The sequence below is a fragment of the Leptinotarsa decemlineata genome, unplaced genomic scaffold, assembly GCF_025532065.1.
Source record: "Leptinotarsa decemlineata unplaced genomic scaffold, Ldec_3_MD MMD2_tig00078346_RagTag_RagTag, whole genome shotgun sequence".
Lineage (NCBI taxonomy): Eukaryota > Metazoa > Arthropoda > Insecta > Coleoptera > Chrysomelidae > Leptinotarsa > Leptinotarsa decemlineata.
In genome coordinates, this window is record NW_027412724.1 from 1,947,342 (window position 1) to 1,973,235 (window position 25,894).

Genomic DNA, 25,894 nt, shown 5'->3' on the forward strand with positions numbered 1-25,894 from the left:
TATGATAATCGTGAGAAAAAACGAACAAGCGGATTACCCCTTTGCATTACGGCATCAAATGAGCAAATAGAACATCGTATAAAATAGGCAATAACAAAGCTTATTTAAGAGTCCTCTTTTCTTATAGATACCCCACTTTATGATTAATAAACTGAAAGATGGGAAACTCACCAGCTGGCCTTCCGAAGAGATAAATATTGATATAATAATACCAAAGCATTCAATACAGATTGATGATGAAACTTAGAACGCTTTATAGATACGCGCTGTTGATGTTTTTTCTCGTAACTACTTAGGTAATAAGAAGATTACACAAGGAATTTTAGAGGAGAATTTGCTATGCTACATCGTTTTAATGTACAGGGGTTTCGCAATAAGTTCTCAACAGTGACTCTTGATTATTGAGGCCTCTGGTTTTCTCATATCAAAATATCGACAATACATAACATTCAAATATTTATATTTTGAGAGATCTTTTTCATTACTCGACAAATTCTTGTATTATTGTTTGTAGTACTAGTATGGATCGTGATAAATTTTTCAAATATTCATGTAGGCATAACTAGTATCATCAAAAATATCTCATTGGTTCTAATACGTGATCGTCATCCAAAACACCCTTAATCCACTCTAAGAGAAAAAAATTTCACTCACGAACAAATATAACGTCTTTTTCAAAGTATTTCTAATATGATAATCAAAGCTTTCAATGTCTGATATAAACCCTATTTATCGACAGAAGCTGGCACATAACCTCTGTGGTTACAAGCTTGTACATCAACATCTAAATAAATACTACTTTCCAATGGGTCGGCTACCGTTTCACTAGGTTTGTTCTGGTTCTAACATCCGAAATTGTTTGGAAACGGCGCAAGACATGATGCTTACAAACAAAAAATCTCAAACAGTCCGAAATAGTGTCGAACGCTTGGTTAAACCAGAACGCATTTTGAGGAGACCACTGTGCCACCTATCGTATATATGAAGAGATGAAGACGAGAAAATATTGTTGATCATGTCCATTTTCTTATGTAGCGTATTCTTGTAGTCAGTTCAAACGTTATCTAACCTCAATCATCAATTATTTAAATCAAATAAAAAAAAAATATCCTAGGAAATAGCCCAAACAAATTTCCACGTGAATGCGCATGTGCAACGGGAACAGTTCTCAACAGTTCAGTCTCGAGAGCAAGTACTATTCGGGACAGTTTAGGATCATTTCGCAGTCGAAACCAGAATAGAGAATTCATCAATCCGAACAATCCTCAATAAACCAGAACGCTCTATATCAACTATATCCTGACGTCCTAGAACCTGAATTTCGTAGAACCAGAACAAACCTACTAACACAAATGACGAATCTGTTGAGGATTTTACTGAAATTGTTGGGACTAAAATCTTTGATGCTGATTTGACACGAGTGAAGACTAGTGGTGTAAATATGTCTTGGGAACTATTCTTAGAGTCATTGAAAGTGAAAGTATTATTGAGTCGTTGGACGCGCACGTTTTTTTCCATTTTTTCATACGTCACCAATGACGCTGACAATTTGAAGAACCCTCGTAACACCCTAGCTGCTTTAAGACGAAAGAGGGGATGGTGTGAAATAAACCCGTAGCGGGTGCACTTGTTTCTTTTAAACCGATTACAGGCTCGAGATTTTTACAGGGTTTTGTAGCCATATATATTTTTCAGGTCTGAGGTTTCGATAACAGCTCAGATTCAATTATTCCTACACAAAAAATTTGATATAATAAAGGTAATAAGAGAATGTGATGGGCAAGAGAAATATTAGATAATAAAGACGAAACGAAAAATCGGAGTAGGGTGTAGCTACCCTTTTTTGGTGAAATTTGAAAGGGTTGTGAGGGGATCTCAATACGAAGTGATGAATTAATGAAAATTACTGCGAAACTCAATATGGTATTGTAGAATACACCTACGTAGCATGGTGAATGATGATATATTAATAAAAATACGAAAATGGTATTGATTTTTTCATTTGCAGCAAGCATGCTGGTTGGTTATACACACATCGGAAAAGTCTAGGGATATTTTTATAACATACTAAATATCATAAAAATAAATGCATGAGGTCGTTTAATTTCGATTAAATTGGTACACTCGACCACCCTGTAGATTTCTATGGGTTGAACAAAGCCTGCAAAAACGGTAACTAATCTTTTATCAAGTTTTTTACAAACTGTAGGTTTTCGGCTAAAATGAATAATCTGAAAGTGTCGAGTTTGTACATTCTATGCAGTTCTTGCTCAGCAATTAAACTGGAAATATTGTGCTTTAACATGGAACGCCATCACATACCATTGGCTGAGATGAATAGAGCTGTAGGGCTTCTTCAAGGTGGTATGCGACAAAATGATGTAGCTCTTCGTTTGGGGGTCTCCCAAAGTGTTATCAGTCGATTGTGGCGGCGTTTCCGTGAAACTGGCAGTCCAGCCGAACAACATCCAGGGCGAGGACGCGCTACAACTGCAGTTCAAGACCGATTTTTGGTCTTAACCGCAAGAAGACAACCGACAATCACAGCACCTGAGTTGGTTAACGTGTTGCAGCAGACGCACCAGGTAACCATTGGTCGTGATACTGTCAGAAATCGACTGCATGAAGCAGATTACCACAACAAAAGGCCACTTAGATGTCCACCTTTGTCGAGAGGCAATCGCGGTAGAAGATTAGAGTGGTGTCAAGAACATCAAAACTGGGATGCAAATGATTGGGCCACAGTTTTGTTTACAGACGAATCCAGATTTGGATTTCATCCAGATTCTCGTCGAGTAAGACTGTGGAGACGACCTGGAAATAATGAACGTTTGAGACACGTCCAGGAAGTCCACACATACAGAGGTGGTACAGTAATGCTATGGGGCGGAATCATGATCGGCGGCAGAACCGATCTCGTTTTTCCAAATCGCTCCCTCACAGCTCGACAGTATCTCGACACCATTCTTCTACCTATCGTCCGTCCGTTTGCTGGTGCTGTTGGTGAAAACTTCCACCTAATGCACGATAATGCTCTTCCACATGTCGCGCGTCTAGTGACTGACTGGCTCACCAACGAAGGAGTTGATGTATTGCCATGGCCAGCACAATCACCGGACCTGAATCCCATCGAACATGTGTGGGACATGCTTCAACGAAGAATTACTCCGCATATGGGGAACATTCACACAACGTTTCAATTGAGAGAGCTTTTAATCGCTGAATGGGCAAATGTACCTCAACAAGACATTGACAATCTCATTTTGTCGATGCACGATAGATGTAGGGCCGTAATAAACCAGCGTGGAGGCCATACTTTGTACTGATTCCAATTTTTTTGTATTATGATTTTTTTTCGGGGTGCCAAAGAAGAGCCATATGTATTTTTAAAAATATCTCTAGACTTTTATGAGCTAGTATAATTTGGATTTTATCATATATGCATCTTCACAACAATTCAATGTAAGTTGAAAATTAATTGATATTTATATTGATTGTTTAAAAGAAAACTATTGTATCAGGATACGTAATTTAAATGCAGAAAATGAGTTGTTTGAATGTACAAACACGGAGAGAGCTTTATCACATTCTTTAGCCTAATTGCTATAACACAGTATTATTTCGAAACTTCACTGACTATACTCATTTTTAACGGAAGTAGAGTTTCAGTCATGTTAGTGTTTTTTAATGCTCCCTGCCCCATAGAATTTTTTGTGTGAAATAGCTCATATAAATTCCTCAGCAGAATAAATCGTTATTCTTTCAATTATGTCAGAGCAGAAAATATTTGTCTAATTGCCTGAACAGTCGATTCTCGTGTTATATTTTTAAATATATACGTCTCCCCAAACAAATTATAAAAATAGCCGACCCAAACTATTTGATTATCTTGTGTAGTAAAATGTTTTTATTTGTGACTGAGTAGTGTATTTATAAGTCGTCACTACACTGCTACGTTTAAGTGTCTGAAAATCATTCTATCATCGACCGAAACCTACATTGAAACAAAAGAATAACAATGAGGGATCCAAAATCACGCAAATGCCTTATTCCTACCGTTTTATCGTTCGAGATAAGGCCGGTGCAGTATTGAATATATGTCATGATACTTAGAAATACAAAGAAAATACTCTGATATTAATTACCCTCTTGGCTTTCAATTATTCCCTTTTTGGAGGGATATAAACGACCGCACAGAACTTTTGTTATTGATTTTTGAAGAAATAAAAAGCTGTGGGAATATAAGTAACTATATACTTCTGGGTTACTCTTCATAATATTTTGTGGGTTTCTAACCATCCCCAATTTTTAAAATGACATTCAGTATCTAATAAGAGCAAGTTGAAGTGAAATTTTTGTAAAAATACAAATTTTTTGATTTGAAATTATAAAGTTTTCAGGATTCAATTGAGACCAGTATTGGAAAACTTATACTGACTCACCCTTGCTTCTGAATAACAACTAACACTTTGTTAGTACAATTTGAAACGAACGTTACTAAAAATCTAAAATTTCGGAAACCTAACCTAATATTCATCGTTGTAGTCAACGTATATATACAGCCTATATCTCCCGCAGTAACAGATGAAACTTTTGGTACTTCAAGTTGCATTCGACCACGGAGCTATCAACCTGGATTTTGATCTCTCTAACCATTACTCCGGTTGTGAAAGCCTATATTCTTATATTTAACAAAAGCCTAGGGCTTTTCAGATTTATACAACTATTTCACAATACAGAGAGAATTGTTCTATCGGTTGCCAGTATTTTCTTGGATTTTCAAAAAATCACACAGGAAACATACTTACTTCTTTGTCTTTGGTAGCGATTTCGGTTTCGAAGCTATGCCTGTCCATGTTTGATGTGTCTTTGTTTTCGCAGTTGTTCGATGTGTTGTTTCCGGATAGTTGTTCTTTTAACGTCGTTACTTCTTTTTCGGCAAGTGTCGCCCTCTGAAACAAACGATTTTATAATTGAAATATATACATAAAATACCAGAATTATTTATAAATTCCGTATCCCCGAAATTCAATACTCATAATTTTTCAACATTTAACAAAACAACATTTAACACAAACAAGTTGACGTTATTTGGACATGATCTGACCGTATATATTGAATTTAGCTCTTTTGTGAACTAGAGATCGATCCCTAATCGGGAATGGTGAGAACTCGCTGCGCATTGACGTTTCATCTGTGCTAGAAATCGCACGCTGAAAGGTAAGACCTCGCTTATGCATAAGTGTCGACTTTCAATTGTCGTTCAAATGAGGACGATATGGAAAAATGCTCTGACTTATTTCTTTTACATTGAGAGAATTGTTCTGTTGAATTCATTTTACGCTAATATATTCTAATCACATCTCTCTTCTTGAAATCCCATTTTCCATATTCAAGTAACAATTTGATGTGAGATTTTCACTGAACATTTTACAAAACCGCAACATGTGTTTCGCTCAAGAATAGCTTCCTCGGGCGTGTTCATACTGACTAAACTCTAAAGGTGAATAATTCAATTCTATTTGGTCATTCAGTAAATTTTCTTTTAATGTCCAAGCATTCTGAAAAGTTGAGTTTCAAACCAGTCTCTTTTAAAAAGAGAACGACAAGTCAGCCTAAACTTTACATTGGCCCAACGGGGCGAAACTTTTTCCATATAATAAAATAACGTAGACCAATTCCAAATTTGCAAACCATTTATCATAATAATTGTTCAAACATTCATAAACTGGTATAGTGGTTGATTCAACATTTACAATATTATAATGTGTTGGTTTTTTTTACGGTGCTCATTTTATGACATATTTCTTCATATATCTAATCGTATCAATTGTGGAAGTGAAAGGCGCGGATTTTACCGAATTCGAGGAACATCGGGTTTAGGTTAGATATAAAATTTAATGGATTTTCATTTCCACCAGATCCTTTTTGATTTTTTTGTTTACGAACCAAACTTCAGCACTTCATTCGCCTTTGAATTGCCTCCCCATTTCCTGTGGATCACATTACCAGAAAACTTTTTAATAACGGATCGTGTTATTATTTTTTACGATATGTTGTAATAAATAGGGTGAGAGATGTATAGGGGATGTTCGAAAGTCATGAAAATTTGAATAACTGATTACCCCCAGTTCCCATTTCGCTCTTTTGCCGCGCGAATATATAAGAACATCATTATTATTACGGAGTATCAGACCCGTAAAACAATGTCTGAGTTTGAATTAAAAATCAAAATATATTGCCCCAACATATATCCCCTACTTGGAACTTAATAATAAACTCGAACACATAGGCGTGCCAGATATTATTACATTCAGGGATATTGTATAATTGAAAAATTGCTATTCAATTGTAGGTATATCGGAAACTTGGTAACTCAGGTTTTTTTGTAATATACAAGTATTTCATCATCAATAAGATGATATAGTAAATGCTTGGATCAAAACATAAACACATTCTGCAAGTAGAATTTTTATATATTTTGTTCTAGAGCTGTTAACTGCTTCTAAGCTGCTATGACATAATTATCAATTATTTTGAAATTTCAACTCCCAATGAACTAATTTGGGTTGTTTTCTAGTCTCGTTATGAAAATTAATTTTTTGTATCAAAAATACTACCAAAACTGTGGAAATAATATTTTCATAACAATTTGATTATTTATATGTCGGTTTAATGCTATCCAGAAACATTTGGATTATATTTTTATTAGTAACTCATGAAAAATCAGTATACCTGCTTCCTTTGGAACACCTGTGTACTTACTGTCTGCTAAACATGTATTCACTTCATTACATCGATTTCTTGTGGATAGATAATTTTTAATTTCTCTCTTTTTAGAGCACGACAATTCAAATCATTCTTCCATTCTTCATGTTGAAATCAAAAATATTTCATTACGAATAATAGGCTCAATTTCTACTCTGCTACGCCTATGGCATCTTTAAACCACCTCGCGGTGTGGATGAAACTCCTCGCTATTGTTTTTATAATAACATTGAGATATTACCCTATGCGGTATAGAAAGGTGGCTATGAACATATTTCACGTAATAAGGCGTTGGGGTGAACGCGGCGCGCGCGAAAAATTGAACATCGCTCTCTTCTCGCGAATAATAAGATAGCCACGGAAATATACGTACCAGTCGAATAACGCTGCCTTATTATTACGCTTTTTTACATTCAGATGTCTTTCGAAGACATAAATAACGATGAAATCGTTTTATTTATGATTTTTTCGCAGTAGGTGGGGCCGCCCGAAGAAAATGCTTTTCAAAATATAGAAGACTTTTGAGATAACTTTGATATTGTTATGCATTTTGTAACGTGACAATAAATTTCAAAAACGTATGATTTGACGAAATTCCTTCCTAGTTTCGAGTCGATAGTTTTTCAGAGTGTCATTAGAGACTAAGCAGATTATAGTATGGCGAATGTCCATTAAAACAATTGAATTTCAGATAATGAAGTTAATAGTTAAACCCTATCGAAAATTGGATATTCGGGACAAAACTCTAAGTTTTAGTATAGCGATTCATTCTATTACGTTGGCTTTCCTTTAAAGCTATAACAAAATTATAGAGCCCCATCTCTGTTCCGTTCCGTTCCACCAAAAGTGAGAGTGAGATGCACGCTAACACCAAAAGTACGCACATACTCTCTCGTACGGCATCTGACTAGAGTAACTCTATCTGTTAATTTTATTAATCCCTACGTCGGAGAAGTGCCGCGCGCTTCTCAGTTGTTTTTGATTTGCATGGCCTGCTGTATAGCTGGTCTCTTTGTGCAAATGTCTCGGATGGAACTGCGAATGAATTTTAACGCCATCGGAACGAAAAAGACGATTCCGTTCAGATTTCCGGTCTGATGAATTTTGTTCGTAAATTGTATTTCGAGTACCGAATACCAATAGATACATTTTGAGACGAAGATATCACTATGCGTTTTTGTAAATGTTTCAATTGACTCATTTGGTTTGGTATAGTTCAGAGTATCACATTTCACTACTAATTGCATCACAATTATCTGAAAACCTGACATTTCTTAATAACATTCAGACTTTCAATTTGCTGTATATTTGTCAATTTTTTCAAAATCAATGAGTGTTTCGTCGATATAAACTGGGGTCTGGAAAATGTTTTGTTCTTGGTACAGTGCTCTGCAGTTTCTCTATATCGGATGTTGACGAATCTTATTGACAAATCTGTTGACAAATTATATCTTCCGAGTATCGAAACGAGATTTTTTCTTTCTCGGTCACCTCCAGTTTCAGCAAAAATGTCTCCGGTTTTGAGTTATTGAATACAGAGTGAATAATAAATAATAAAAAAGTCACATTCGGTTTTTGTTTCAGTGACTTATTACTAGGGTCTAAAAGTTAAGAGGCAAAACAAAAAAAAAAAAGGAAAAACAGAGATATTTTTTTAAGGACAAAACACCAAGCACTACAGGAAAACACGTCCGCAGGAAGTTTATCCCATATAAACGCAGATCTCCAAATGAAAGAGTTCCTAAATAGTTGAGTTCGAGGTATACTGAGTTGAACCAAAAAATGATGAGCAGCCATAGTAGGTCGCATATTTCTGATATGTACCGCTCGTGGTGGAATTAAATATGCCAAGTTACTTGAACACTTCCCATGAAAGTATCTATAGAAGAGAGACAAATCTCCAACCTTTCTTCGATGTTCCAGGCTATCAAGGTTGCTCGTGATGTTCGCGTCTCCAATCAGGCGGATGGCTCTTTTCTGGATGGAATCCAGCAACTTCAGGGTATGTTTGGGGGCAGAGCTCTATACATAAGAACAATATTCCAAAGAAGGTCTGATCTGAGCTTTAAAGCATCAAAAGTTGCTGAGGTGTATATAGTTTGATGGTCTGGAACAGTGTTCCAAGCTTTTGGGAAGCTGCCTTTGCAATTCCAACAACATGATTGTGCCAAAACATGTTGGTGTCCATTTTAACCCCCAACAAACTTATCGTAGCAGAAAGCGAAATTGTCTGACTTGACATTATTACGAGATATCCGGTTCGGAGACATTCATCTTCTTGGAGAAAACCGATGCCTGGATTTTTGTGGCATTGAATTGAGCTTGGTAGAAGAGCATATGTTAGAATGTCGGAGAAACAAAAAAGAAAAACTCACATTGGTTCAATGTATATAGAGAACAAAATAAAAATAAAGGAAGTATGAGAACAAAACAAAAACAAGAAAAAATACCTAATATAATCAATAACAGATCACAAATTATCTCGAAATGAAAATGTGAAAAGTTTGAATGTGGAGTTTTCTATGCCTTCGTTAAACCATGCAAGCAGAACCAATGTAAATGAGATGGGAGAAATACATGGGACAGAAATATATGGAGAGAAATATATCGCGTAAATAAATATGATTCATAGACAAATTAATATTCTCTATAAGCTCTCGGCTCAAGTTTCAGCTCTTCTTACAGAATATATTTTCTAGACCGATAATTACAAGCTCATCGATAACTCAACAATCTAATATCAAGTTACGATCTGTATGCTCTGGCGTGCCATCAAAAACGAAAGTACCTCGGCTGAAAGGGTTACCCTAATATTTATTGACATTTGATAATTATTAATCGATAATTACATTTCCCGTGGCAAGCCTTATAGACGCTTTAGATAGCTGGAGATATTAATAATCTTTGACAGCCTTTAAGACAAAGAGCACTGACTCTCTTGAACATTCAATATACATATATTTTAATCCGATTCGAGGGTTTCGGTTATTAATTGAACCGATTTCCAGGAATTTCTATAATTTCGATCGAGTATTACGATTTCCAAAGCTAGAATTTTGATATTAAATGTGTATCCCCCTTTGTTCGCTCAAACGTCCTCAGCGCAGATGACTTTCTTGATTGATATATCAAACGTTCGATCTGAATCAGTTTCTTGATAATGACCTCTGAGGTTTCACATGAATATTTACAAATTTGAGTACAAACATTTCTATTTGGCTTCAAGTAAATTGCACCAATAATCAGGGAGCAGTTATTTTTTTCGGGATGATTTTGAATTTAATTTGTTTTCTTAGTGTACGAGGCAAATTTAAAACACAGTTTCATCTATGAGGTGCCATCTATTGAATATTAACGAAACCGTTAGAATATGATAGACATCATTGGAATCTCTTGCGTGAAATGAATCTGATAAAAACACTTTTTCCGCTTTCCGCTAACGAAATTATCATCTAGAACTCATCTATATAGTCATCATCTGATGATGCTACACGCGCGTCAAGGGAGAGTATTTTGTCCTACTAGAGAACCGTTTTAGTAGTAGTAGGAAGGGTAGCTTGTAATGTCCTCCAAAGCACGTTAGACGTTGTTCATAGTAGGTGCCTAAGTGAGCTGATGTCCGTCAACTTCAGCAAAACTATGAAAATTCCCTTCACCAGGAGGAGAAAATTGGACGACGCCACTTTCCCTCAATAGTGAGGTCATTCCATTTGGAACGGAGGTGAAATATCTTGGCATTGTCCTTGATAAAAACTCACCTGGAACGCTCACTTGGAAAAAGTTTTACACAAAGCCAGACTGCCCGTATGGACATGTCGAAGTATTTGTGCAATACCTGGTGCAATTGCCTGGTGGCCGAAGGCTTTACAGAAAACGGCCCAAGCGAAGTTCTCTGACTTACAGAGACAGGCTTGTCTGGCCATCAGTGGTGCCATCAGTACCACACTGTCAGCGGCCATGGGGATCCTTCTAGATCTACCTCCTCTCCTCATTTTGCTGGAGAGAGGCTAGATGGACTGCATATAGACTTGTGCACATTGGCAATTGCACAAATCAATTTAGGGCAGAGTGCAACAGACTGTTGGTTGACTTTGTAAGTCACAGCATTCTGGAAATAACCTCTGACTTCATGCATCCAACTGTCAATTACGAATTGTCTTATAAAGTACTGTTTTCGAGTCGCAGACCCAGGACAAAGATATCAACCTGCCTAGAAACCTATGCGACTGTATTTCAAGCGGAAATTTACGCTATTGAATTGTGTGCACATACACAAGTCAATAAAAATATTCTCGGACAGTCAAGCGGCGTTGAAAGCTCTTGGCTCCTACCGACCAAGTTGCCAAAAACGAGTCTCCTCCATAGAAAGACTTAACAGATTGTTTCTGGTCTGGATTCCTGGCCATACTGGCCTGGTAGGCAATGAGGCTGCTGACTCCCTTGCAAAGGAGGGTGCTGCAAGCAGCTTCATTGGATCAGAACCTGTTATTGCCATCGTTTTATGCTTTACCAAACAAACATTGAACACCTGGATGGTAAGAAGATTTATGGACTTCTGGCAGAATCTTATGCCAGAAACTAACAGAAACTTCCAGGATTGGCTCACTCCAAGGCGTTTATTCACCCTTCAAAGCTTGATACCAAACAGTTGTTGGACTACAGTAGGGATGAACTACGATGTCTAACAGGACTTCTTACAGGTCGCTGTCATTTGAATCATCATATGCAGAGACTCGGACTGTCGGAAGTCAGTGTTTGTCGCCTCTGTTTGGAAAATGATGAAACAGAGCACATACTTTGTGCCTGCCCCGCTGGGGACTGAATCAGGTTTTTAGAGTTCGGCAGAGCCGTACTCATACCATCTGATCTGAAAAAGCACTCACCATACAAACTAATCGGCTTCGTTGCGAAGCTGGGTTAATTTGAGCGAGTTTGAATATGTGTGAGCCACAATAAATCCTTGCGGGTTGTGGCGGAGGGTCGAATAGACGCACTCACTTTGGACCTAACCTAACTTAGTAGTTTTATAGAAATCTTGATGGTCTAAAAGACACAAAGAATGTTGGAAGGATCATTATCCTGCAAACGCAAACAGCTAATGCAATGGCTCACCCTTTTGATTGGAGAAGTTCGACACAGTTGTGTAAACTATCTAAGATTTTTTTCTCATCCAATGTAATCTACAGTAAATCCAACGTATACAGTCATATTCGCATAGGCAACGCTCTCAGAGTGTAAGGAATTAGCTGTAGTGTTTCTGCTTACCGATGAAAAACGTTCGTCATCTGGTGAGGAAGGGAACTGGTCTACTGGCAAACCTCTCATATTTCCCATAATTTACGAGAAGTCGCTTCTAAGATTCAATACAGATTTCTCATTTTTAAGGGTTTTTGTTGAAAAATTATATCAGAGAACAAATCATTTATCTTTTTCGAAAAACCAAGTATGACCCAATTTCCGGTTCGCTTAACTGTTACTTCGAACATTTTAACTATATTGTTCCCTCAACTGTTACTATGAACATTTCAACAATATTTCAAGTAAAAATGTTAAGTTTTTGCCTCATCATCATATTTTCATCTAAAATTGGTACCTTTAGACGACATGTAAATAATATGATTTTTTGGAAGAAATTCTTTCTATTCCACCTAGAATCGGTATATCTGCAGATTCAAAGATCCAATTCATAACTATTGATCTCGTATGCTATTTTCTTACGCTTTGAGTACTTCAAATTGCCATCATTTCAATATCAATACGGGGAAAATAATACGAATACACGCAGATGGAGTAGAGAAGTTGATTTGAAACGAAGGGTTGCGATGCCAAAGGACTGTTTTAAAGGGTTGGAATTGGTAAAAGTAAGGGAGAGTCTCCCCTAGAAGTCTAATTAGTAATCAAAGTGTGACAAAATTTTCGATGAGGAAAAGCTCAAAGTAGAGAAATTCCCTTCATTATTAATCTTTATCTCGGATTGGCGAAATTTGACAGTCATAAATGAAAAATTACAGCCAGCTGAAGCAGAATCGATATAATGATATTATCTACAGGGGCTACAGATAGATCTGAAGAATAATGTGAAATATGAAATAGAATAAAAAAAAAAATTAAAAACCGGAAAAGCTGAGAAGTAATTTTTGAGTTCTACATCACTTTTGAATATGAACGTGTTCTGTATATTTTATTCTCATAATGATTATTATCACAACGTTTCGGCAAAGTCTCATTTGCCATCTTCTGGTGATGTCTGGAGTTTTTCAACTTGACTGAACTAGTTTGAAAACTCCAGACATCTCCGGAAGATGGCAAATAGGACTTTGCCAAAAAGTTGTGAGAATACTCTTTAAAAAATCTGTTTTTCCATTAATTAGCTGTCGCCCCCATACGAACGACAACTCTCAGAAGTTTAGAAACTTGTGCGAGCTAAGGACTAACGGGGTCTTACCTTTTAACGTGTGATTCCTAACACGGTTGCAGAATCATCCTAGCTTCAACCAGATAAATTCTTTCGAGAAAAATATGTGGTCGAGGCAGGAATCGAACCCATGGTCTTCCGATCGTGAGTCGGGCGCACTACCATCGCGGACAATTCCACAACTCCTTATGAAGATAAAATACACACTTGCTTCGTTGAATGTGTTCGTAAACTCTGATGGTTCGGTTGCGAACGTGTCGGCTGCCATGATAAGAGTCTTGAACTCAAATCTCAGTAGTGAATCTATAATCTATGATAACATATTTATTAGAACTCCTGCATTTTGTGGAATGTTTCTGTCTTGAGCTGTTATGTTTCTGATCATGTGTGCCATGTTGATGTTATGGTTTTTCAGAAAGTTGTTATTCATAACTTTTCAGTTTTCTCGAAGATTGTTCCTTACAAGTGATCTTTAGTTCTCTTTGGTTACTTCTTATTTAGGGAATGAAGGTCTTCATAAAGATATCTTTGGAATATTGCTCACATATATAAGGAGCTTCGCTCCCAAGGACATTTTAAGGCAGTTGGATTATATCCATGAAAGAAATTGGAGACCCAAATATCATAAGCAGCCTCGATAGTCTGAAACATTGAAGAAAAGTTGGATACTTGGATGATCTCATCTAAAATACTTCCATGGGAAGTGTTCAACATTCTTATGCTACTTGATTCCCAGTTGAGGCTACGGCCATTGCTTCTATGTTTCACTTATTGCACGAATTACACTTTCTAAAAACATTTCAACACAATACACTTTCCGAGACCGATTTTCGGGTATTTTCGTACAGACACTGCTCTTAAGAGTTTCTTGCAGTGCTTGCTTCTCTCTAAAAAACGCCTGGGTGGAAGAAGTCAAATCACGTTTCGACACCATGATAACTTGGCCAGAAGACGATCATAATTAACTCGGGTGTCATCGAATCAACGAGTGACCTATTTTGTCCGATTAAAAATTCTCAATTGCATAAGAGCAAGATCCAACTGCTGAAGATCTCCTTTCAGGATTTTTTTCCATTTACATTATGCCATCCGAACCTCTGCATACCGTGAATAGACATTCGACGACGATCAACTGCGGCTTCAGATCTTCGTTTCTCGACTCTCGGTCCTTTTGCCATTCGAAGCGTGATATTACCCGTATTTTTTCTGTGATTTCGTCAAGTGGAAAGGGTTGCACAATCAAATATCTTGATAAATATCTCAACCGTATAGCTAATTGAAAGGAATTTATATTGAAATATTCTCCCGTATTACACCATTAATTGCAACTTCAGATACTAGTTTATTATTAGATTTTCAGGTTCTGCCGTACCTCTCGACGTTAATTTAATAAAATTAGCGATAATTCCAATTCCCAGAATTCGGATGTGGAATTTTCTTCCGATAACCCTCTGCCTTGCATATTCGCAATAATTCATTTTTCCGGGTGCCTTTACCTCTCACTCATATATGTGTTTTCTAATTGAGAATACCGACGAACAATGATAATCATTGGGCTGAAGTTATTTATAGGAATGTGTATAGGAACGTGCTAGGAATAGCGCGTTAAAGGGTAAGATCTCGTTAATCCTCGGCTTGCACAAATTTCGACTTTTGAGAGTTGTCGTTCGTAAGTGAGTGATAACTGGTTTAGGGAAAACAAATTCTGAACAGATATAATCAATCATATCCTTCACGGATGGTGTCACATGCTGAAATGTTATCCAGAATGTAAAACCGGTTGTCTTTGATATAATCACGACGTTTCGACATGATCGCACTTGCCATATTCATGTGCTCTGTTTGGAAGCGGAACTTGAAACTGTTTCAAACTGTTGGGTGAGTGATTAAAAGGTGGAGTGATTAAAAGAAACTGGAAAAACAAATTCTCCAAGAACAAAAACGAATTATAAGTCACTACTTTTTTGAATGAGATCTTCCAGAAGTATTGATAAAAATATGTCAGATTTTTTATTTTAAAAAACCATAAACTTACAGATGATTTAGATAAATCTAACACGGTTCATTTGTTTAAATAAAAAAAGACAAACCTTGCCTAAGAGAATAAAAAGATTGGTTAGGTTTTCTGTGAAAAACACAGACGGTAGTCGATTTCGTTTCTTCCGGTTTTAGCTGAGTTATAATTTTTGAGAAAATTATATCACCACAACATAACCTCATTCCGCTTACCTCACCATTTCAATTCTTATATTCGTCGATAAAATATTATAAATATCCCATGTTGAGTTTTACGGCACGTGTGAAATATTAAATTATTAGAAAAATATTCTTAATCTCTGATTATGGCCTACATGAGACTTTTGTTATAATTAATTATTTTGTAACCGTTTGATCAGCATATTGTATGACATCATTTTATTCTTGTTATCTCGACGTGCAAGTGAAGCGAATGCGAATACACAAGATTTGAGTTGTATGAGATAATAAATTGATAACATAGGTTTTGAGCGCTATAAAAATACATTATTTTTATTTATTACAAAAATGAAAATGGTGTACAAAAATAATCATAAAAATATATTGTCGTTATCATTTGAGAAGAACAGTATGATGTTCGTATTCAGGCTTTGAAAAGAGCCTATAGATGATGACAGCACGACCAGCTGTCGAAAGCGCTCGCTTCAAATCCTTTTCGTGACTTATAATAGTATTAGAATACTGAAAATAAAGGAAAATTAGTTGCATCATTCAAAAATATATATATATATATATATATATATATATATATATATATATATATATATATATATATATATATATATATATATATATATATATATATATATTCATTTATTTATAGGAATAACGCATACTTACGAGAATAATTTGTAACATTAAACCGAAAATTAGCTCTATTTCTTATCGAAATAATTTCTGCTTAATAGTATAATTGTTTCTCATAGACAATTCAGCTTACATAGTAGGATCGAATGTAAGAAGCACGATAAAAAAATTCTCGGTAATTGCAAATCTTGCAAAGCGAATCATAATATTATCAAGTAATATAAGGAATTGTTTTCATCTCGTTGTTATCAAGTACTCATGTTTAATGGGAATTATTTAATAATGGAATACAGTGTTGATGGGAATGAAAACAGTGATCGAGAATTTACAAAAGGCAGTAAATATTCATGGATTTCCATTATCCTAGAAATTGGAATGAACATTTTTTTTGTCGCCGATTGATCAATATAAATATAAGTGGTAAACTGTTGAGCAAAGTTTTCTATTGAAATTGTAGCTCATTGTATAAACTAAAAGAAATTTCTTTCATTCCTAAAATAAAAAATAGCAATTTGTGACTTACATTCACCTTGTTTGGTGTACAATATTTCAATTTTTTTAAAGTTTGAAGTACTTAGTTGGTTGTAATGGTTTATTTGTTTGGGTGCCACATGGCTTGTGTTTGAGATATCAAGAGGGTGGTTTTTTTCCTTAACAAATAACCAATAAGTCTTGAAGTCGCTGAAGTGATTGGAGCCATATGGTTTGTATCAAGAAATGATATGTTTATTGCTCCTTTTTGTCTGTATATACCATGCATGGGGTATTTTTTACCTCACAATATTTTTCGTTCGTTGAAGAGAAGGCTAGGTTAGTCTTTAAGACGAAGATAAATGATTAAAATGAATACACACTAAACGCTGAAACTTTATAGGTATTCAATCGACAAAACTTCAACATCGAATAACCGACTTTTTGTGATCGGTTGGATATGTAATAATATCAAGCCTTGAATATATTATGTCTACTTTGCATTCAAACTGGACAATGTTTTTTTTATGAAATAAACATATAAATTCTTGGAAATCATTGCAAACGTTTTATTACAAAAGCATTGAAATAGTGCTTAAGATTCAGGTCAAATATGTAAAAGTAAATGTTGTTTTCATACTTCAAAATAAACAGGAATATTTAACAATTAAAAGGAGGACAATTGATTTTTCCCCATAATTTTGGTGCATCATTACTATTCACTAGGAGTTCAAAATTCTTGAAAACCTTAAATATATTTGTTTTGTAACAGTAATTGAAAATTCTATCATATACCCATCCGAATCAGCGGTTGTCTCTGTTGACAACATGTAGAAACAAAATCATTTTGTGATATATATTTCGTATGGATGGCACCTGACGATCAAATCAGCCGTGGCAGCTGACGTATGAAACAATTGACGAACACCTGTTCATGAAACAAACGAATATGTTATCAATTGATTTCCACTGTCGATACACGAGCGCCGTAAAAGCCATTTCCGCATCATTTTTCAGCTGTGTAAAAAAACAAATGGCCCGAAACAAACGTGGTTTTAATACCCGTAAGTAAAATTATTCGTAAATAAACGTACATTCTTGAAAATAACCGTTGAAAGAGTAGTCGTAATTCAATCTTGCTGTTAAAATAATCAGTTAGGCTTCGTTTTTCACTAAAAAATTCTCACAGACAGTCGTTTATAATGATTTAAATACAATTTCCGCTCTTCCAATAAGCGTCTATACTCTTATAGACTGTATTTCCAGATGTTCCCTAGCAAAAAATACTTATATATTGATGACTGGGAGACCGATATACGTTGGAGAAACATGTGTTGTCTCTGTAATACAATTTTAAATGACTAAGACATGTTTATCGATACGTATTTCTTTTGAACCCTGTGGGATTCCATTTAGCATAATTACAAAGGATATCCGCTTTATTTATTTCCATTTTACTTAATTAATTATGGAAATAAGAAAAGAAAAATGCTCCAACGAGAAAAGTATTAAATGTCACATCGAATGTGCCATGCAAACGATTGACAATAAACTACCCGAAAAACAAAAGAACTACATCACCCTACTCCTACACAGTTCATGCCCATCAAAAGCCCTGGAACGATTCAATTGAAAACTTCATTATAATAGCTTTTTAATATAAATTCGAATGTCAGATCACGCTTGCCGTGTAAAAAACCGCGCGAAATTTCAAAAGAAATCGTGAATCTATTGTTCTGCTTCCTGTCGACACAAAGAATAAAAAACCTTTCATCACCAACTGTAGTGAAGTTTGACATATTTCGAATAAGTCAATACGGATCATTTGAATACCTATACAAAAACTGTGTTCGATATTTTTAGTTTTTTTTTTCAAATCCTACAGTGATTTGATATTTTTCCGACATTGACTTATTGACTTACTCTCATCTTACAGAAGTTGGAAGTATTTTTCAACTACGAGTTTCGCATCCTTTGGGACTATTGAAGCGAAGATAGAAAGATCATTCACTGGTTGGCTTTATTCTTCAGAACTATAATTTGAAGAACAGCGTGAAATCGAATGAATATCATCAGAATACAACATTCGCATGTTGAATTATTTTTCTAACAATAAAGAGGTTTGGACAGAGCCTTTAAAGTTAAATATAGTCCGATTGGTGAAAATACAAAACTGTAAATGGCTCCACGTGTATATTCGCTTTTTGTGAAGATTTTTTTATTTCAGAAAGCTGTAGCTCCACGAGTACTTTCTATTCTGAAACTTCCACTGTACCAACAAGATACTATCAGGACTTTTTCAAATTTATTGTGGAGAAATGAGAAGTGCTTTATTGAAATTACTCCTGAATCTCAAGTTCAAGTTGTGAAAATAGTTCTGGTTTGTAAAGTTAAAGAGAATCTGATTGATTGCTTCTAGGAGTATTGAATAATTGGTTTGTCGTATCATTAATAATTACCTACTACAAAATATACATTATCCAAAATATCTGAAATATCTCGAAAACGAAATTTCCTTTCCTGATCGAGATCAGGCAAGTGTCACCTCTTTCCCTAATTCATCAATACATCAGATAAAGACAGGGCGAGCACCTCGGTGGCACTTAGTTGATTAGAAGATATCTAATTAAGTTATAGGTTTTTCTCGTAATGAGGATTGGCTTTCCCTAAAAGTTATAGTAATTAAACAACGGCGAGAGAGGAAAGTATTCCAAAATCGACAGCGGATTCTCCTTGAGTTCGTCATCATTGAAATTTAAAGTAGATTACTTTTAAAAACCACCAAACTGGAGCGAAAGAAATCGGTTTAATTCGCTAATCAACTTGGATTTGATTCAAGATTTGTGTCTAATAATGGAGTTGTTTTGGTTGGTTGGAGGTTTCAGAAGTTTATATGTTAAATGATTAATTAGTAATGATTTATAAAATGCTTCACTTCGGAAATGTATGACTTTTCTATGTGAATGAAAACAGGTCCGATTTTATGTTTCGCTTCTTACTTTCTTTATGAAATTTAATTCAATTGCTACCGATAAATGTTATTCCTTCATAAATGTTGTCTGATGGCAATATCCATTTATTGTTTCCCAATATTTTTTTATACAAATTCAGTAATGCTTTATTTCATCCACAGAAAAAATTATCGGCCTTTTATATTTTTTACTCTAGACATATATATATGATGCTAATTTATAAATACTGCGTGGATATATTGGACTATCAATATTATGTGATAAAACTTGAACTCAGTAGGTACAACAACTCAGTTCGTTAATGATGAAAAAGACATGAGTTTCATTCATTCGAATGAATACATATAAATCATTGATTGTCTTATGAACCTTCAGTTGAAAATCATTTGTAAAAAACTCTCTCCTGATCAACATTTAAAAATAATTCTTGACATATCGAGGAAGGAGACATTCCACTTAAGATGTGAAAAAAAAACGAGTTGAGGAAATTAACGATCTATTCAACCACCAGATTAAATACCGCCTGGAGTACGTTTGCAATTGGTCTTATCATGACGAAATTTGGGTTTTATGTATAATTCTTGGCTATTTCCACAACTCTGTTGTGTATTCTAATTGCTTACTGCTATAACTAATGAAAAAAAAATCTCTATATGTTACCATTTTTATTTCCTGAACTATTTTCCTGTCTTCCATTCGCAGAGTTCATAAAAACATGTTCAGCTATTCATATTATGTTTATTGTTTTGACAAAATTAGTTGAACGATGTTTTTTTGTGATCACCTATTCAAAAATGTTTCAAACTGTAATTTAGATGATTCGTGAATTTTTAATGGTTTCCATATTCATATTCGCGGGGTATTAAATATTCAGAATCGAAAACCACCCCCCGGCTTTGCGAGAACCCTTACCAATATCGCGCCAGCACAATGGATATATTTAAAAATATCACTCTTAGGATTTATTTCGTGACAGTTCCGCAATAAATTCCTATCAAAGCTCCAACAATATAGGCACTACAAGAACATTGTTTTGTCTTCGATATTCGCCTACATACGAGGGTAGCGTTCGAGTAATGTAGTTAAACCCCGTGTACGTCATAATGGGTGATCTATATCTGTACTTATTTTGCATATTGACCGAGAGTGAAGGGTGATTCAGTGTCGATGACGAACGTTTTTGAAACCGCGTACAATGGGCCGTTTGGACACAACAGCGAGTGTCCGTTCCTGGTTAGATGGACAATAAACTGATGCGTGTTATCATGTACTTCATCTGGATGATTATCTTCACTGATAGGAAAATAGGGAAAAGTAAAATGTTACTGAAGAAATGAGTTTTTCTTCAATGTATTGAAAATAATTATAATTATTACTGTGGTTATTATTATGGGTGTCAAACAAGAGTGTAAGTTGATTTATCGGTTGCAATTTTCATAGATTTTTTTTATTTTCTTCTACTGCGTGGATTGTTGTTGTACACTGTCCCAATTCACCCTTTTGATGGTGCTCTCAAGTCCCCCTACGCATACTTTTCTTTGATTGTTTACTTTGAATACTTTGTACATTTTCCTATCTCGTCTTGTTTAATTCACCTTTTCCTCTATATATCAATTCATATTCTAAATTCTCTTTGTATGTCGCATTTCTAATTATATTCATTATTGTTTTATTTTGTATTTACCCCTACTTATAGATCGAATTTCTGTCTTCTCGAAAACCTGTGTTTTCTAAGAATAATTGTTTGAAAATATTATACACCATACACATAGTTTTTCACTATTTTCTATTTTTTTTAAATTTTGATGTTATCAGGCCTTTGGAAAAAGGTTTTGTTTTGGGTCTTGGTCTTTTCTCCACCATTTACAGAACAAAAAGGATTTTTACAGAAATCATTAAACTGCAATAATCAGGTCGAAATTGATAGAATCGTTAATAACGAATGACATTTAAGTATTTAATTTTTTGAAAAATTCGGAATTTTTCGCTCTAATCTATACTGCCGAATATAACTCACGACTTGTCTAAAGTTGAAAATTTTGAGTGATCCTTTCATCTCATAAACTATATCAATATTTCACAATTTTCCAAGGGAACTATTTTCGAACGAATAAACAGAGAAATAGTTTCAATGTGTAACAGAAATACGAAATGTCTGACCTAACGAAATGTTAGGTCAGACAATTCCGCTTTCTACTTCGATAAGTTTGTTCGGGGTTAAAATGGACTTCAACATGTTTTGGCACAATCAGTTGTTGGAATTGCAAAGGCAGCTTCCCAAAAGCTTGGAACACTGTTCCAGACCATCAAACTATATACACCTCAGCAATTTTTGATGCTTGAAAGCTCAGACCAGACCTTCTTTAGAGTATTGTTCTTATGCATGGAGCTCCGCCCCTAACCATACCGTGAAGCTGCTGGATTTCATCCAGAGAAGAGCCAGCCGCCTGATTGGAGAGATTGGAGACTCGAACATCACTTGCAACCTTGACAGTCTGGAACATCGAAGAAAGATTGGAGATTTGTCTCTCTTATATATATACTTTCACGGGAGGTGTTCACGTGACTTGGCACTTTTGATTCCACCAAGAGCGGTACCTACATATCAAAAATACGCGACGGATTGTGGCTGCTCACTGTTTTGAGGTTCAAATCAGTACACCTCGAACTTCACTGCTTCATTTACAATTCAATACTGCCAATACAACCAAATAAAAGTCTTTCAAAAATATTTTCACAAAAAATATAAGATAACAGTATACTTACGTAACATCAGAATTTAGTTAGTAAAAAATACAGATTTGAAGAAAATTGTGCAAAAAATAGCCGAGAATAAAACTCAGTAAAAATGTTTAAGACTATATATTATATAAAACAGAGCCATTTATAGTATTTTCTATAAATTATCTTTATTCAATAGACAATGTGCACTACAATATATTCTGGCTGATAGATATACGAATGACCGCTCGTGTTATTGTGTTTTAGTAAGAATTAACCGTCTAACTTATGAGTTTCTGGTGTATCACCACGCCTAAACACTGATTCATATACTATAATTTCATTCATCTACACCTACACCGTCTGAGTTTCAACCCCCGTCATATCTCCCGTCTCCTTCTGACCTGTTAACGTCTCGTTAAGAGATACCTGAACGTATGAAAATATAAATCTCTTGAACTTATTAATACCAGACTACAATAGGTGTCTTTTGTAGAGTCAGTTGTATTTTTTTAAATGTAGGCTGAAAATACGCTTTTGTATGCTCAAGTTTTATTCATATAATGGGGCTATATGTTTTTGTTCTTGATTGCTTTCGAGAGCTATTAAAATTCGGGAACTGGAGGCTACCCAGTCTTTTCAATGCGTTATACTGACTCATCGATATTCATTCGTGAACGCAATACGATATATTTTTGAAGAATGTGATCTCTCCGATATTGAGTATTTGCTACGCTAGAATTTCTTATCTCCATCCACTGATAAATATCGATTTTATTATTTTACCTACCTCTGAGCGATACGCGAGAAATCTCATGACGTTTCTTTTTCTGAATGTCAGGTCACAGCTGACGACTCAGTTATTCAATCGATCACGCAGTATAAAGAACATGCTAATTCATATAATGGAATTATTATTTCTATCGGAAATGTATAGCTAATGATAAAAGTAATAAGGATCTTATTGTTACATTCAATTTGTCGAGATTTTTTTATATAATTTACCAGTCACATTCGAATGAATACATTCAAGTATACTTTCAAGCAGAAATGATGAATATGACATATCGTATAATCAGGTGAGGAAACTCAGAAGAACCTCATCGATGTATTAGTGGAAAGTTAAAATAGCTTTTCAGTGACCTTATGATAATTTCAAAATAAATGAATACTCAGTGTACTTGCAATTTCCAGTTCCGTATTTGCTCTCAATACTTTTTTCATCAATTTGTTGAACTATCCTTTCGTATTTATTTAGGGCGGATTAATTTAGCTTTGAATGATTGTTTACTTATAATTATATCCTATGAGAATGTTCAAGGGATATCAATATTCAGTTATGTTGAAAGAAAAAAAATAAGGAGAAAATTGCCAATGTACCTACAGCCCAAAATATAAAATTAATTCTGAAGTATCTAGTTTTGACAGTTCAGCATGCAAACCATTTGAGTGCAAATCTTCATGCCTAAGAAGTTCTCATTTTTTGGAATTTATTAAAGGAAGACTGGAATTTACTTCATAAAATTTTGAAAAATGTTTTGGAACAGATGTACATTGTTGCTAGGTATAGAATTTATTACCTACTAACTGAAAGTACCAGTCAGGTGGATTTTTAACTATATGTGCTTTTACCTACAAGAGCAAGAATAATATGAGCTCTCCTGATTTGAATTTCAGAAATTTGGTTACCGATTCCTGATTTCCGCGGTACTATAATACAATTACTTTTTTTATTGATTAAATTTGTGTTGCAGAAGTGTGTGATGTGAAAAGGTTCAGTTTTCAGAAAGTCCAAATGATTAATTGATGAGAGATTTTCACTCAACAGTTTTGCAAAACCGCGATACGTGTTTCACTACACAATAGCTTCTAAGGGCGCGTAGAAAATTATGGCAACTGCATCGAAAAATTAGGATCCCAAACAAAAAAGTGCAGGTGAAAGGTTTTTGATTTTTTGAAACAAAGTTATTCGTGAATATTACTGGAGTTTTTTCTCAACACCAAATCGTTATTTTTAACACCTCGACACGTGTTTCGATCACTGTTTCGATTAAAACTGTTAAAACAGTTTTAATCTTCCTCTTTGAAGATGATCACTTGGTGATCGAAACACGTGTCGAGGTGTTAAAAATAACGATTTGGTGTTGGGAAAAAACTCCAGTAATATTCATTACTACACCAAAGGTTCCAAACAGTGCATCAAAAGTTCTTCGTGTTTTGTTAACTTTCCCTAACAAGAATTACTTTTCCAAGTTTTTCAGTTTTTAGAAATGAAATGTTTCTATATTTTCTAATTAAAAAATAAAACTACCTGTTGTTTTTTCTTCTTTTTCCTGTTCTTTATTTAAAAAAAATAAGTAGGTACAATTTTCCCCGGTTGTAACAAAAAAGTTCATGCCGGTACAATTTTATTAATCAGTAATCAACTAGGTTAATATTTATGCTAAAACATAAATGCCTGCCCTGGTCTCCCCTACTGCAATGTGATGATAATCAGATGCTAAAATTGAAAAACTAAACAAAGATATTTCACTAAAGCCCAATTAGCTTTTATGATAATCCGGCTCTGACTATTCATTTGCTTGTACTACCAGAAGGGGGGTTATTTGAACCTTATATATTCCACTTAGGCATACGCAGTTTTGAAAAGTGGTAATGTCGGCAAAGTGTAACATTTTAATCAGTATTTTTCTGCAATGTAGCAAATTATTAGCATAGGTACAATCAAATATATTTCGAAATGCAGTATGGTAATGAAAAGTTGGATGAAAAATTTTAAAAAGCAGAATGAGAAATGAATACAATAAATACGTAGAGTATCGGCAACGCTGCATGAGCTCTTCCCGGAGACAAGGCAGAGCGATAGAGATCATCATCTCGCAAAAACTTTATTGCAATATAGGTATATGTATATAAAATACAATATAAAAGTGCGGAGGCTGGCTGGTTGTGAGCGATCGGGAGAGAAATAAAAGTAAGGTGGGAGGGGAGAAAGAGGTGGGTCTCGATATCGGTGCCTCCTTCTTCAATATTTTCAACTCTTTTTCATCCTCGTCCTCGCTCCCACCCCTGACGATTTCCAATTTTATTATAGTTTTGTCTCGTGCTGACTGCCGCTAGTCTGCGCAATTGTCCGGTTCTCAACCGTCTTTTGTTTTTATCTGTAGTGGTAAATTCGATCGAGTACGTTGGAACGGAATAATGCTCGATCTAGCGAGGCGACCGTCCAACTTCAAGTTGGCCTTGCATCGAGTGAGCCGCGGTCGCTCGCTGCCGGTACACTTACAAAGCCGGCTATAAAATGCGAGACGATGTTCATTTGTTTATGCTCTTTCTCGTCCAGCGATCTTTTGTTTTTCGATATTTTCTTGACGAGGAGTAACAGGAGTAAAGTGTGGAAATATAATAAAGTAAATATTGTTGTACAATCAAACACTGCTTGTTATTCGTAAAAATATGGGTGAATTAGAATTACTTCCCACCTGCCTTGGTACAGATACGATTAAATGTGTAAATAAAGCAGTGAAGTATATTACTTGAAATCGCAAAAACTGATGTGGACTTTTATGCGTTTTATTTTTCAAAATATTCGTCTTTAAAATTGATACACTCTTGCAGATAAAAAGTGTTTTTATGAAATAGTTTTCTCCCACTTCAAAGTTGATATATCAAAAATTTGATTTTGAAAGGCTTCAACAGCTTC

At 35.1% G+C, this 25,894-nt stretch overlaps 1 protein-coding gene across 3 annotated transcripts in view; it reads right to left on the bottom strand.

The window, feature by feature from the left end:
• The window catches only part of cut (homeobox protein, cut), a 94,415-nt gene that overhangs the window by 43,879 nt on the left and 24,642 nt on the right, over window positions 1–25,894 (bottom strand). For all 3 annotated transcript variants that reach the window (XM_074185785.1, XM_074185784.1, XM_074185783.1), the window contains exon 2: window positions 4,809–4,952. In XM_074185785.1, the coding sequence (XP_074041886.1) occupies window positions 4,809–4,952 (144 nt within the window). The remainder of the gene's footprint in view (window positions 1–4,808; window positions 4,953–25,894) is intronic.